Here is a 13642-nt window from a genome sequence, read left to right as displayed (position 1 = left end):
AGCAGTCGTTGACCTGGTTAACGACTAATTGAGAGTCGCTGAATATATTGACGCTGTCAGCCCCTGAGTCAATGGCGAGGAGCAGGTCGGCGATGAGTGCCTCGTACTCCGCCATGTTGTTTGAAGCTTTGAAGTTGAATTTCAACGCGTACTCCGCGTTCAGTCCCCCGGGTCCTGTTAAGATGACTCCGGCGCCGCTTGCCTTGGCGCTGGCGGAGCCGTCCACGTGCAGGTTCCAATCCGAGTGTGGGGGAGTTGCTTCCTTAGCGGTTACCATTTCTGTTCCGGGCTCTGTCTCGGTACCGGGTTCTGGCTGACGCTCGGTGAGTTCAGCGATGAAGTCCGCTACTGCCTGGCCCTTCATGGCGGTTCTTGGCTTGTAGTCTATGTCGAACTCGCTGAGCTCAATGGCCCACTTGCTGAGGCGCCCTGAGTGTTCAGGGTTCTGCATTACTTGCCTCAGCGGTTGATTGGTCAACACATGGATTGTGTGAGCCTGGAAGTATTGGCGGAGGCGCCTGGCGGCAATGATGAGTGCTAAGGCTAGTTGCTCCAAGGGAGGATACCTTGTTTCTGCTCCGTTCATGCCCCTGCCGGCGTAGAACACTGGGAGCTCTTCTTGGCCTTCCCGCCGTACAATGGCGCAACTTACCGCCGATACCGAGACCGCTAGGTAGATGAACAGTGTCTCTCCTGGCACAGGGACAGAAAGGAGAGGGACTGCCGCCAAGTATTCCTTCAGGCCCTGGAACGCCGCCTGACACTCTGGGTTCCAGTTGATGACTTTTTTGTGAGTCGTTTTGAGGAGTTTGAAGAATGGGGCACACTTATCAGTGAGTCTGGAGATGAATCGAGAAAGGGCGGTTAACTTGCCCTAGAGACATTGGACGTCCACCTTATACTCAGGGTCCGCCAGGTTAAGGATGGCCTGTACCTTGTCCGGGTTAGCCTCGATGCCTCGCTCGCTGACGATGTAACCCAGAAATTTGCTGGCGGTGACTCCAAAGAAACATTTTTTTGGGTTGAGACGCATACCATAGGCCAGGAGAATGGTTACTATGATCTTGAGGTTTGCCACATGTCCGCTGGCCTTTATGCTCTTAACTAGCATGTCGTCCACGTAGACCTCGATGATTTTTCCCATATGCTCAGCGAACATGGCGTTCATCAACCGCTGATAAGTTGCACCGGCGTTCTTCAGACCGAAAGGCATGACATTGTAGCAGTAGAGGCCTTTGTCGGTGGTGAAGGTGGTCCATTCCTGGTCGCCGGGATGCATCTTGATCTGATTATATCCGGAGAAAGCGTCCTTCATGCTGAGGAGCTCATGTCCGGCGGTTGCGTCGACTAGCTGATCGATACGAGGCAGCGGGAAACTATCCTTTGGGCATGCCTTGTTGAGATTTTTGAAGTCGACACACATCCGCCATTTGCCGCTGGGCTTCTTGACCATTACCAAATTGGAGATCCACTGGGGATAGACGACTTGGCGGATGAACCCAATGTCCTAGAGCTTGGCAACCTCCTCTCTTATTGCCCGGTACTTTTCCTCATCAAAGGCCCTCCGCTTCTGCTTGATGGGATAAAAGGAGGGTTTGATGGTCAGCTTATGAGTGATAATTTTAGGAGAGATACCTGGCATGTCCGCGTAGGACCATGCAAAGACGGCGGCGTTATCACGCAGGAATTGCGTGAGCTCCGCCGCTACCTCTGGGTCTAGTTGGGCCCCTATGCGGACCGTCCGCTCAGGGTGCTCGTCCGAGATGCAGACAACTTTCAACGATGTCTCCGGGTTGACCGGTTCATTCTTGACATACTTCTTCTCCTCATCCCTAGGATCCTCAAAGATGTTTGGTGCCTAATTGCCCACCATCAGAATTTCATGGCGGCGCGCTGATCGCGCTACAGTTGTTGAATAGCACTCTCGAGCCAACTGTTGACTTCCTCTCACACAGCCCGTGCCGTTGGGTGTGGGGAATTTCATGAGAAGCATGTATCCGGCGATGATGCACTTGAGCTTGTTAAGCGCTGGTCGTCCAATGATGGCGTTGTACGAACTGAAACAATCGACAATAATGAATTCCGTATGTACCTCCGCCATGCATGGACTAGTACCAATAACCAGTCGCATGTAATCCGACCCCAGCGGTTGTGTGACGTCGCCGGAGAAGCTGAGCAGTGGCTCGTGGTCCTGGAGTAGTTTCTTGTTCCGCTTGAGGTGGTTGTAGCATCCACTGAAGATGACGTTGACAGCGTACCCGCTGTCCACCAAGATTCTCCCTACTAAGAATTTGCCAAGAATGGCGTCGACCAAGAATGGGTCGTCATGCGGTAGATGCACCCCGCGCTCCTCCTCCTCCGAGAAGGTAATTGGTTCCCAACCTGATTTTGGGAGCTTGGCGGACCTTTCGTAGCGGATGTTGCATACCTCCTTTGGATGATTAGCGCGTGCATAGCGCTTTCTTGCCCTGTGAGACATGCTGGTGATTGGAGCACCGCCATCGATGGTGTTGATGCGGCCCAAGGTCTCAACGTTGGCAATTACTGGTGGTGGTTGGCGCACCTTGAACTGCTCTAACTTGCCGTCACGGTACAAGGTTTCAATGGCCGTTTTGAGAGCATTGCAGCTGTTGGTATTGTGGCCGCTGTCCTCGTGGTATTTGCACCACTTGCCGATGTTCCTGGGTTTGCCCGTTTTTGGGTACTTTGGAGGGGGTGGCGGTGGGATCTGATCCTTGCACTGATTGTAGATGTCTTCATACGAGGCCGTGAGGACCGTGAACACTGCATACCGCTGCGAGGACTCCGCCTGCTTGTTGCGGTTATCCCCATGGGTTGGGCGGTTGCCCTTGTTGTAATGTTGGTCCCTCTGCCGCTTGTTCTGGTGGTGGCCCTGCTGCCACTCCCTCTTCTTGTCAGTTGGCGGTGTTGAAGGGGTCTTGATAGCGGTTTCCTGATGACTGGAGGATGGCTGTGTTGTCTTTGCTGGTGGCGGTGAGGTTTCTCCATATGTGAGGAATTCCGCCTGGGCATGGATGACCGCCTCACTCATGACGTGGTCATACACCGCATTAGGATGATTGTAATTGAGGTGATAGAGGAATGGCCCCTTAAGGAGTCCCTGCTTGAAGGCCGCCAATGCCATTGTTTTGTCTAGGTCTCGGCACTGAGACGCTGCCGCCCGCCACCTTGTGACGAAGGCCTTCAGTGACTCGTCCGCCCCTTGCTTGACGCAAAACAGTTGACTTGTGTTGTGATGTCCGGCGGACAATAGGATGAACCGAGAGAGGAAGGCGTGTGACAGTGCATGGAATGAGTCAATGGACCCTGGCGGACACTCGAAAAACCAGCTCATCGCCTCCCCGTCCAATGTCTAGCTGAACAAGTGGCACAGGGTGGCGTCGTCGAATCCCTTGTTGTTGGTGACTTTCTTGAAGGTGTCCATGTGGACGAAGGGATCAGACATTCTGCCGTAATGCAACATCTTTGGGGTTTTTGCAGACGCTGGTCTGATAGCTTGCAGAATCGCAGCGGTGAAGGGCCCAGGTCTGGAGGCGAAAAGTGGATTCTGAGTTGGCGCTGGGGCGCCCGACTCCGCCCGGATCAACCTCTGCTCCAGTTGGTGCATCCTTTCCAATATCTGGGCGGTTGCATCGCCGACGGAATCAGTCTGAATAATCCGCTGGGTCTGGCGCAGGCGGATTGCCCTCAGTCCTCGCCCTAGCTTCCGAGCGGTTGGTGTGTGGCAGTGATTCCACCTCCTGCTCTATCATTAGCTGGGGGATGGGCGGTTGTAACGTCCCGAACCCAAATTCACCGGTTTACTAGTCATTTGGACAGTAAACGGTAATTTGTTTTACTTTTACTCTTTTTCAGCAACTTTAGTGGCCCTAAAAGTTGACTTTTTGTTCGGGTCAAAATTTGGGAAAATGTTCTTCATGGAAGTCGTAGAGGACGTTAAACCGAGCGCGTGCATATGTGGTGCGTAAAAATCGGAGTTCGTATGCGAAAGATTTAAGTACTGTTCACGGTTACTGTTCACGGTAACTTTCTATATATATGGAAAGTTACTGTGGTAGGTTTCCATTTTCGGAAACCTACCCCCCGAGATTTTCTCTCTCCTTCCCTCTTCCCCCGCGTCGGCCCTCTGCCCTTTTTCCTTCGATTTGCCGTCGTCCGGCCACCAATCGGCGAGACACCGGCGGCTGCCGACTCGCCTCCTCCTCCTTCACATGCTGGTGGTCGTGGGTCGTCGCGATTTGGCCGTAGAAGCATGAATTGAAGCTTGGAAATCTACTGTAGCAATTCGGAAGTTTCGTCGATTTCCGGCGGTTCCGACCGTTTCCGGCCACCAAACCACCGTCGAAGGTGCGGTTTTTGCCAAGGATCATTTTGCCCCTAGCCTTGAGCCACGATTTGCAGTGTAGATGGAGAATTGATCGAAACCCGATCCTTGGGTTCTTGGAATTTCTGGGTTTTCTTCACCGGCCAAATTCGATCACTTAAAGGTAAAATTGGAACATGTTGTAGTTATGAAAATCGTTGGGTGTGATGAGTAGGTGGTGCTGCCAAAATTTGGTGGTCATTGGAGGTGGTGGCCACCGGCGCGTGAGCCCCACGCGCCGCCACTGTGGGTGGCGCGTGGAGGCGTGTAGGGCAGTGTTTTAATTCCAGTTTTTAGCCCATTAAATTCTATAAATGTTGTAGAGCTTGTATGTGAAGTTTGGTGATTTTTGGAGAAGCTTGGAATTAATTATGAATTTTTGAAGTTTAGGGTTTCGATTATCGAATTACGAGAATCTGACCGTCGGATATCTCTCGGTTCTGCTTTGGAACCTTTAAATTAACGAATTGGTATTAGTGGTATAATTTGGGCTGAATCCGAGGAGAATGGGAGATGTAATTTATGAGGAATTGAGTTTAGGAATTATATTAAATTGTTGAATAATTATTCACAGAATATAATCGTGTACAGGATGTCGTACCGAGCCCTGGCTCGATGAAGGAACTCGTATACGTGATCGTCGGAATAGTATTGTGAGTGGACTTTTGTTTTTAAGTAAATGATGCATGCATTTATTTTGAAATTATTGGTTTATTTAATTATCGTTTTATTTATCGAGCATGATATTTTGTCTTGGATTATAATTTGACATTGATTTTTCATGAGTTTCGGATATGAACTTATTATGCTCGGATTTGGATTTATGAGTTGTTTTTGAGAATATGAATTGATTTTCAGAAATTGATTATAATTATTATTTGAAATTCTGATATTGTGATTTTCAATGAATTCTTTTCCGAGGTGATTTCCGGAATTTCATATTTATTTTTCATTCACCGATTTGAGATCTCTGAAAGATTTTCGAAATGAGATTTCGATGGAATTATTTCTTGTTTGTTTATTGACTTTCGGTTTTGGCATTGGGAATGCCTCGATGATGATTTTGGAATTGGTTTTGTTTCGAATCATGATGATACTCTTGGCGTGTGGGACACGTCGTTGGAAATTCATTTGCGAGAGTTGGGGAAGCCTTATGTATTTATGGATTTACTTGGTTTTCGGTTATGTTTCCCTGCGCCATACTGAGGGGTGATTTTATCATGCTAGCATTGATTTTCCGCCTTTGTGGCGCGGTGATGGGATCACCGTAGCCCTTCCGCCTTTGTGGCGCAGGTTACTGTCTCTGTGACAGTAATTCTGTAGCCCAGTATCCTATCGCTACACTTAGTGGCGTAAGGGTATATTACGGGAGTTATGGGAGTTCTTTAGCCTGGGAGGCTATCACCCAAGCCTGAGTGGCTTATTCGTATGGCTATCATCTTCCCCTACTCATTATATTATTGCTGGGCTAGCGGGGTCTAGTCCGATTCCCTTAACCAGCGGGGCTAGTCTTATTTTCTTGAGTATCAGAGTTCTTTCCTCTTTGCTTGGTTGTGGCTAGCGGGGCTAGTCAGTTTTCTTGAGCTGAACTAAAGTTGTGTTTCTTTAAATTGTTGCATGCATCGGGATTTTTAAAGAAATAAATGTGGGAAAGTATAAAATACATTTGGTTTTAAATTGTTTATTTTTGTCCACTCACGCTAACGTTTTTATGTACTTTCCCCTGGGCCCTTCGGTTTCAAATGCCCAGTGTGCAGGAGAAATTAGTTGAGGTCGGGCGTACATGGAGTCGAGGCATAGTCAACAGTATGGCTTCCGCGAGTGCCTTGAATTAGGTTTTCCTCATTTACCTTTCTATTAGAATTGCTCTGATTACCTGCGGAATTAAGGTTATTAAGTTGAGATTTGTGTGTTTTGAATTTGGTTGATGTTGTTTGGGGGAGCAGGGTGGCTCCAAGAGAATAAGGATGGGTGATTTAGAAGTGTAAATTCTCTTTCTACAGGTTTTGGGTTGTCCACTTTAGGGGAAGTTCTGCCTAATTTTTGGCAAAATTTCTTCTAAGGTGGGCCCCGCAGGTCCACTTCGGATTTCAGGGTGAAATTCGGGGCGGGTCCTGTCAGCGGTGGTCCCATTCCCAACAACTCAGGTGGGTTCAGCGGTACTTGCATCTGTATGACCGGCCCCGGTACAAATGTGCCGGTGCCGGGTCGACTATGCCTGGTGCTACGTGACTGCTCGCTCTGTGCTGGGCGGGCGGTGGCCTCTAGCGTCCTCTTTAGTTCCTCAAAACGTGCCATGAGCGTAGCCACCTGTCTTTCGGCCTCAGCCTTTTCCTTGCGCTCCTCCTCACGTTCTCTGTTTGCCTTATGAAGATCCGCCAGTGCTAGCTCCTACATAGTGACGAGATCTTGGCCCGGCGGGCGGCTGCTGCTTGGATTTGCCTCACCGCCGGGGTTGGCCGGGGTTGTGAATAGTGCGCGGTTAACGCCTACCGCTGGGTCGGAGGGTTGGGGGATGACAGAATGGTCTGCCTGCTCTTCAGCATTTCCCCCGCTACCGTTAGTCATGGTGATTGTGGTGGGATGACCTTTTGTTCAAGGCTTCCCACAGACGGCGCCAATGTTAATGTCTAAAAGTTCGGCGGTAGCTGAACCTTTGTTAACGCTGATCCGGTGGGCGGATCGATACTTGTGGTGCTCTCAAAGCTTCCGCTACCTGTCAAGTAAAATACAAAGGGCGTCAGAGGGAGACCGCGCTGGGCGGTCTTCAACTCTCCGATGCCTAAGTTAGTCAATGTATTTATGTTGACAAAGTAACAGTAGGTAAGTATTGAATGCGTAATTAATGAGGAGAGAGGAGAGAACCTTTTATAGGGAGGAGGAGGCTGACCTCCTCCTTGTTTTCGATGTGGGACTGATGTGCTTCAGTTCCCAGCTTCAGAAGCTTCTGATGCTATCTTGGCGCGGCGCGTCGGCGGTGATCTGGAGGTGATCCGACGCTGAGGTGGTAGCCCGCCTGGCGGTGTGTTTGCATGTCATTCCTTTGGTTGGAATTAGTACCTTTGGCGGTACAATGAGCGTGGCCCATTATAGCTAATTATGCTTGCAAATGTACATGTATGTACACTCCATTTCATGGAAAGCATAGTTCACGGAGTGGAACCCAACAAGAAGAAAGCCGATGACATGAGGAAAACAATTCTTGAGAGGTTTGCAAAGGAGGAACGTGGTTGGAGTGTTGAAAGATACCATCAAGAAGCTGCACTTACTGTAGGAAACGCAGAAAGCTAGAAAATGTAGATTTTATGCACTTAGTTTCAGTTGAACTTATTTTGATTTGGAATATTAATACTACTACTTTGAGATGATTTGAAAGCTTTTCAATATATTTTCTGTTAAGTTGAAAGAATTTGTTTTTAGTTATTACTGTTGAGCATATCACACATGTCAATATTTAAAATACAGGCTGATATTACGTACCTGGTGCATTTAGTCCTCAGAAACCAGGTTCTATTGGGGACCAATAGACCCTTATTGGCCCCCAATAAAGCTTGTATAGAGGGTCAGAAATAAGACAGTAGGACATCAAACTACATTGGCAATATGCAAGTGTAAAAATTCCACACCTGTTGAACTTCAACCTTCCAAAACTTAGATTCTATTGGGGGCCAATAGATGTCTATTGCCCCCCAATAGATGTTTGTAGGGTCAGTTTGCTTTCACAACACGTTAGAAAAACTTGCAACTCAAAACCAAATATGTTAAAATGAAAATAAACATAAAATCAACTGCTCTATTAATGGAAAAGTTAAAATGAAATCAAAATGGATAGAGGAACCGGAAAAAATCTCAATACAAGTTCTTGAAAAACTTAATCGATTTCTCAGTCAGCAACAATACTCAAGCACCAATCAATGTCAATAATCTTCGAAAGCAAAAATGTTATACTGACCCTAGATAAAATCATCTATTGCTCCCCAATAGCCTGTTACTGCCCCCTAATACAACTAAACAGAATGCTAAAACAATTGACAACTTTACATTAGGTTCAGTGTAGGTCTTCTTGTTATGCTAGCCCATTTTGCCACATCGGCCGCAACGAATGAGCTTCTTTTCACACTCTCCTCTAGACTTGAACCTCTTGAGCCTATGCCTCCCAGGTGGCCTCTTTGTGTTCGGAGGAAGTATGGAGTCATTGCTTGCAGATTCCAAAAAAGCCATGTCAACATTAGATATTGGATAAATTGGAAAATCATAGCACTTCTTGTAATAATCAACATGAAAATGCTTATCAATAAAAGCATAAACATCCATTGAGGCAGCTTGAATTGCAGCGAGACCGTGGTAGCAAGGGAAGCAGTTAATCTGCCATTTTTTACACGAGCATGAAGGAGTTTCAAGGTCCACAACATAAGAATACTTTGATCTAACCTCATAAATATTTGTATCGGAGTAATGCACATTGAAACGGCAAGCTTTCTCCATACCTTCTTTCAAACGACCCTCCATAACAGGAGTAAGTTGTGATGTCCAAACCTGAGCCTCGTCTCTCCTTTCACCCATCATCTGCATCACCTTAATCCGAGTCTGATCAAGCATAGTGTAAACTGGCATCTCACGCTCAACAGCAAACCAAGCATTAAAAGATTCAGCTATACTATTAGCCATAATTCCATAACGGCATCCAGGGAAAAATGCGCTGCACCAATTTTCAAGAGGCATATCAGCAAGAAATGGATCTATAATATCAGCGCCACCAACTTCTCTCAACTCTCTTAAATGGAAACGATATTCCTTTTCAGTACATGAATATGCTAACTCAAAAAACTTCTTTTTAACATCATCTTTCAAAACAGAAGATCCTTTACCATTGTATTTACTCATAAGGTTATGCGCCAAGTGCTTGTAACTGATACGCTCAAAGCAAGCGCATAATTTAACCCTGAAAATGTCATCGTTAGTATATAGTAAATAGGGATCGTTCTATTCCGGGGATTGAGGGTACACCTGTCATTCAAAATACAGAGTATATTATTTACAAGAATAAAATAAATTATAAACATATTTACGAAAAAGAGGGGGTTTTGGATTTTGGTTTTCGAAAATAAACTAAGTAAAGAAAAAAATTAAAACACAAAAACATAAATACAAGGATGGAATGAGAGAAACAAAGATCAAAACCGAAATTACAATCAAATTCGATTCAACCCTAATATTGTTCATCTAAGTCATGAGAAAGGAGTTGATCATGTGAAACGTTAGAAAGCAAACGATTTCCCATATTTTACTTTTCAATGCTAATTAACCTAAGTGAAAGCACCTAGATCAATCCTATCAAACATGCATTCAAGCTCTAGAAAGCTAGATAATCATAACATGTTTAACGCATTACACATAGAGAAAGACTATCAACTCAAGTGTACAACTTAGTATGGAAAAGTCCACCTAATTGCAATCCTCTTCAATTAAATTCGATCTTTGTCCAAAACCTTTACTACTTGGATTCAAGTTTACACAAAGCAAAAAGTTGATTTATGTTCTTAAACCTAGCAACAATTATGCATAAACCCTATATGTTTCGAACCACACAAGATTAACACACAAAGGATATCTATCAAGCAAATTTAATCAAACAAACTCACAAAAGCAACCAAGAATCACAATATAGGAATCGAAAATTCTCATTTAATCATAAAATTCCAGAAATAATAACTTTGTTCAAACATATATGTCAACTAGTTCATAACCAACGAATTCAAAACAAGGTTTACAAAGGAGAATCGGATTACACCGTGGATGATGATGAGGACGAATGATTAACGTTGTGGTCTCTTGAATCTCGAAAGCAAGCTTCAAGGATGGTGATGGATGATGGATGCTCACGGCTCTTCTTCTCCCTTGGCCTTGCTTGAACCCGTGGAGATGACTAGAGGATGGAGAGAGGGATGAAGATGCTCACGGCTCCAAGAGAGATTTCTGATTTTTCTAAAATGTATGGAGAGTCTAATGTCTCCCAACGTCACAATGGAAGAGTTTATATAGGAGCACGGCCTTCTTGCTCTCCAAGCCATGTAAATCTCATGGAATTAATCTGAAAATTCCACATAGCTTCCTCCAATGCTTGCTTGCCACATAAGCCCTATGAGGTGGTCCAACCAATCACAAAATTCTCTAAAATATCTCCCTATTATTTAGTTGCCGAAATTCCTTGATAATATTCTGATTTTCTCTTTTATTTCGGCCAACTACCTTTAGGGATTTTAGGAATGTATCTAGACGCCATTTAGCACTTTTCTTGGTCTCCACACTTTTGCTTTCCTTAAAAGTCTCATCTCTTGCCATCAAATGCTAGGGTTTCACGTTGCTTCCTTCTTCCTTTATAGTTTCTCACGGCAAATCCCCAAGATAAGTCTCCAAGTATATTTTCTTTCCATAAAAATTGCCCTAGAAAATCTCTTGCCGAAATCTTCTTTATTCTTGCTTGGTTTTCACGCCAATTCCTTGTTTATCTCTTGGCTTTGGACGGCAACACTTCTCTAGGGTTTAATCTTTGCGTCACAAACCCTAATTTCATGGGCTTTTATGGGCCTTGATCCATTTTGCCTAAAATCCACAAAGTCTTGAGAGTTCTTGGGCCTTGTTGCGTCAACTTCAAGCCTTATCACCTTCCAACGTCATGACACTTCATTTTTCCATTTCCTTTTCATGGTTGCGTTGAAAACTTGCTTGGTATGCTCTCCTCCTTTTCGCAGGGTTTCCTGGTTGAAGCAGGAAAACTTCTTTTCTTCATTTCTGCTCGTTTCTGTGGCCCTTTGTGTCTCATTTTTGCTCCCCTTAACGTTTGCAAGCTCCTCTTTCATTTCGTGAGTTCATTTCCACTTTTTAGCTCCGAGGTCCTGAAAATAGAAACCGTTAATGAAAAATAGAAACTTTCCTAAAATGAAAAATGGCAACTTTCCTAAACTGAAAATGGAAACTTTCCTAAAATGAAAAATAGAAACTACAAAATAGAAACTTTCTACAAATAGGAACTTTCCCAATCGAAGAATGGAAACTTTCCTAAACAGAGTTTTATTAAGGAAATAACGCAGAAAATGTAGGGAAATGCAGTTAAAACATCGCATTAAAATGCTCATATCAGTAACAGAAAAGATGAGGATTACCAGGAAATATCTTATCAAAAGCACTAAACAGTCCAACACCTCGGTCACTAATAAACATAATCACTCTACCATGAGGTTCCAGCAAGCTCTTCAAGTGTTTGAAGAAAAAGGACCAATTAGCATCCGTCTCAGAATCACAGACACACATTGCAAGAGGAAAGAAACCTACAAAAAGTAAAGAAAAAAAGACGTAAGTCTATTGGGGGACAATAGATGTCTATTGGGGGGCAATAGATGATTGCAGCGTGCCGCTGCACCGCCAACGGGAGCGTGCCGCTCCACATTTTCAATGAAAAGAATCCAAAAACAATAATAAACATAAAAGAAACAAAAAGGGGAAAGAAATCACAAGAAAATAAAGGAGTATTGGGGAACAATAGATGTCTATTGGGGGCCAATACATGATTGCAGCGTGGCACGCTGCACCACTAACAGGAGCATGCCGCTGCAAAGTTTCAACAAAAATAACAATAAAAGAACATAGACATCAGAAAATTACCATGATTTCCATTCTTTCCGGTTGCACAAAGAATCTGCCCCTTGTAGACACTCTTCCCAAAAGTGCCATCGACATACAACACAGGAAGACAGAATTCATAGCCTTGAATGCAGCCTGCATAAGCTAGGAAAAGCCTCTGAAATCGATTACTCAATGGATCAACTTCCAAAACAAAAGAAGATCCCAGGTTAGTCTCAAACACAGCTTCCCTATACCAAGTTAGCATGTTAAATGAATCAGCCTCAGAACAATAAATCATTTCCCTAGCCTTCTGCTTTATTTTCCAATCAACCTTGTATGATATATCAAACCCATAAGCTGACTTGAACTTGCTGATAATTTCCCTCAGCTTCAATGACAAGTTATAGCTAATGTCCTCTTCAATACATGTCTTGACAATTTTCGATCCCAAAAGCTCATGTTTTTGCTTCTGAAGAACACCTTTGCAAGAGTGGACATTGTCCAACTCACCAATAATAAAGCATCCATTTGCAGGCAATACATAACCACGGACATTCCACTCACATCCTTCGGTTCCCTAATTGGAACAAACCACATGAATTATGTCCCAATCATTTCTAATAAACACAAAGCTGAACCCAACTTCAATAGCATACTTTCTGAGCTTGTCTCAAAACTCAGGGGAACCACCACAAAATTTCTGCCCTACACATTGAATGTAACTAGCCCACTCATTTGACAAGTAAGACTTTTGAACTTCAGTCCTAAATGCCTCAGTGAGGTAATCATCTTCATCCACAATACCAGAGCAGCTATCTTCAAATGAAACAGAAGCTTTTTTGCTGCAACTTACACTATTCTTCAACACCGTAATATCAACACAATCCAACTTGTAAATCTTGGCACCGCTAAACGGCATTTGGAAATCATCATCATTGTGAAGAAAAAAAGAAGAGAATAATGAAGCTCAATACCATCAGTTGCAGAAAACTTGAAGCGTTCACAAATGTATTCAAACAAATGAGCATAGCTCATACATTGATTAATACGAAACATGAAGCCTTGTCCAGAATGAGTGCAATTAACAGCCAATTAAGGAACTATCCATATTCCTGAAAAAAAAAAAAAAAAAAAAAAAAAAAAAAAAAGCAAAAAACAAAACAAAATCAAACCACTGTTGCCCCCCAATAGACACATATTGCCCCCCAATAGACACATATTGCCCCCAATAGAGGAGTCTGGAACACCAAAATCACATAACAAAACAAAAACAAGTTACTATAAACAACTATTGCTGAACTTCAGTAAAAACTAAGCGTATCAAAAAAGAAGAAAAGCAGCTCTATGAACCATCTATTAACCCCCAATATGGGTCTATTGGGGGGCAATAGACACTTCACAAATACCGAAACGGATCGAACTGTTCTAAAACAGAACCACACAAACTTAGCACAACGAAACAGATCAAACTTAGCACAACAAAGTTATAAGCATGAAAATAGCAAATGGAACCAAATCAAAGATGAAATTCACGCTTTTCGAAAAAGAAAAAGAAATGGAATTAACGAAACACAGACCAAACTTAGCGCAACGATTCGGAAATAACAAAACGCACAGGAAAACAAACTCAGATTC

The 13642-nt window shown here is 44.1% G+C and overlaps 2 protein-coding genes across 2 annotated transcripts; both read right to left on the bottom strand.

The window, feature by feature from the left end:
• Nucleotides 1–8455: 8455 nt before the first annotated feature.
• LOC133730641 (uncharacterized) lies at nucleotides 8456–9268 on the bottom strand. The gene has a single exon (XM_062158193.1). It carries the CDS (start codon nucleotides 9266–9268, stop codon nucleotides 8456–8458), a length of 813 nt encoding a protein of 270 aa, XP_062014177.1.
• A 2253-nt stretch (nucleotides 9269–11521) lies between these two features.
• On the bottom strand, nucleotides 11522–12926 carry LOC133730640 (uncharacterized). The gene is made up of 3 exons (XM_062158192.1): nucleotides 12717–12926; nucleotides 12047–12584; nucleotides 11522–11712 (listed from the first exon to the last, which is right to left on the bottom strand). Exons 1-3 carry the CDS (start codon nucleotides 12924–12926, stop codon nucleotides 11522–11524), a joined length of 939 nt encoding a protein of 312 aa, XP_062014176.1.
• Between the last annotated feature and the right edge of the window lie 716 nt (nucleotides 12927–13642).

Source organism: Rosa rugosa, chromosome 2 (assembly GCF_958449725.1).
Source record: "Rosa rugosa chromosome 2, drRosRugo1.1, whole genome shotgun sequence".
NCBI lineage: Eukaryota > Viridiplantae > Streptophyta > Magnoliopsida > Rosales > Rosaceae > Rosa > Rosa rugosa.
Note: the sequence above shows the minus strand (reverse complement) of the source record. Positions and strands in the feature narration are given on the sequence as shown.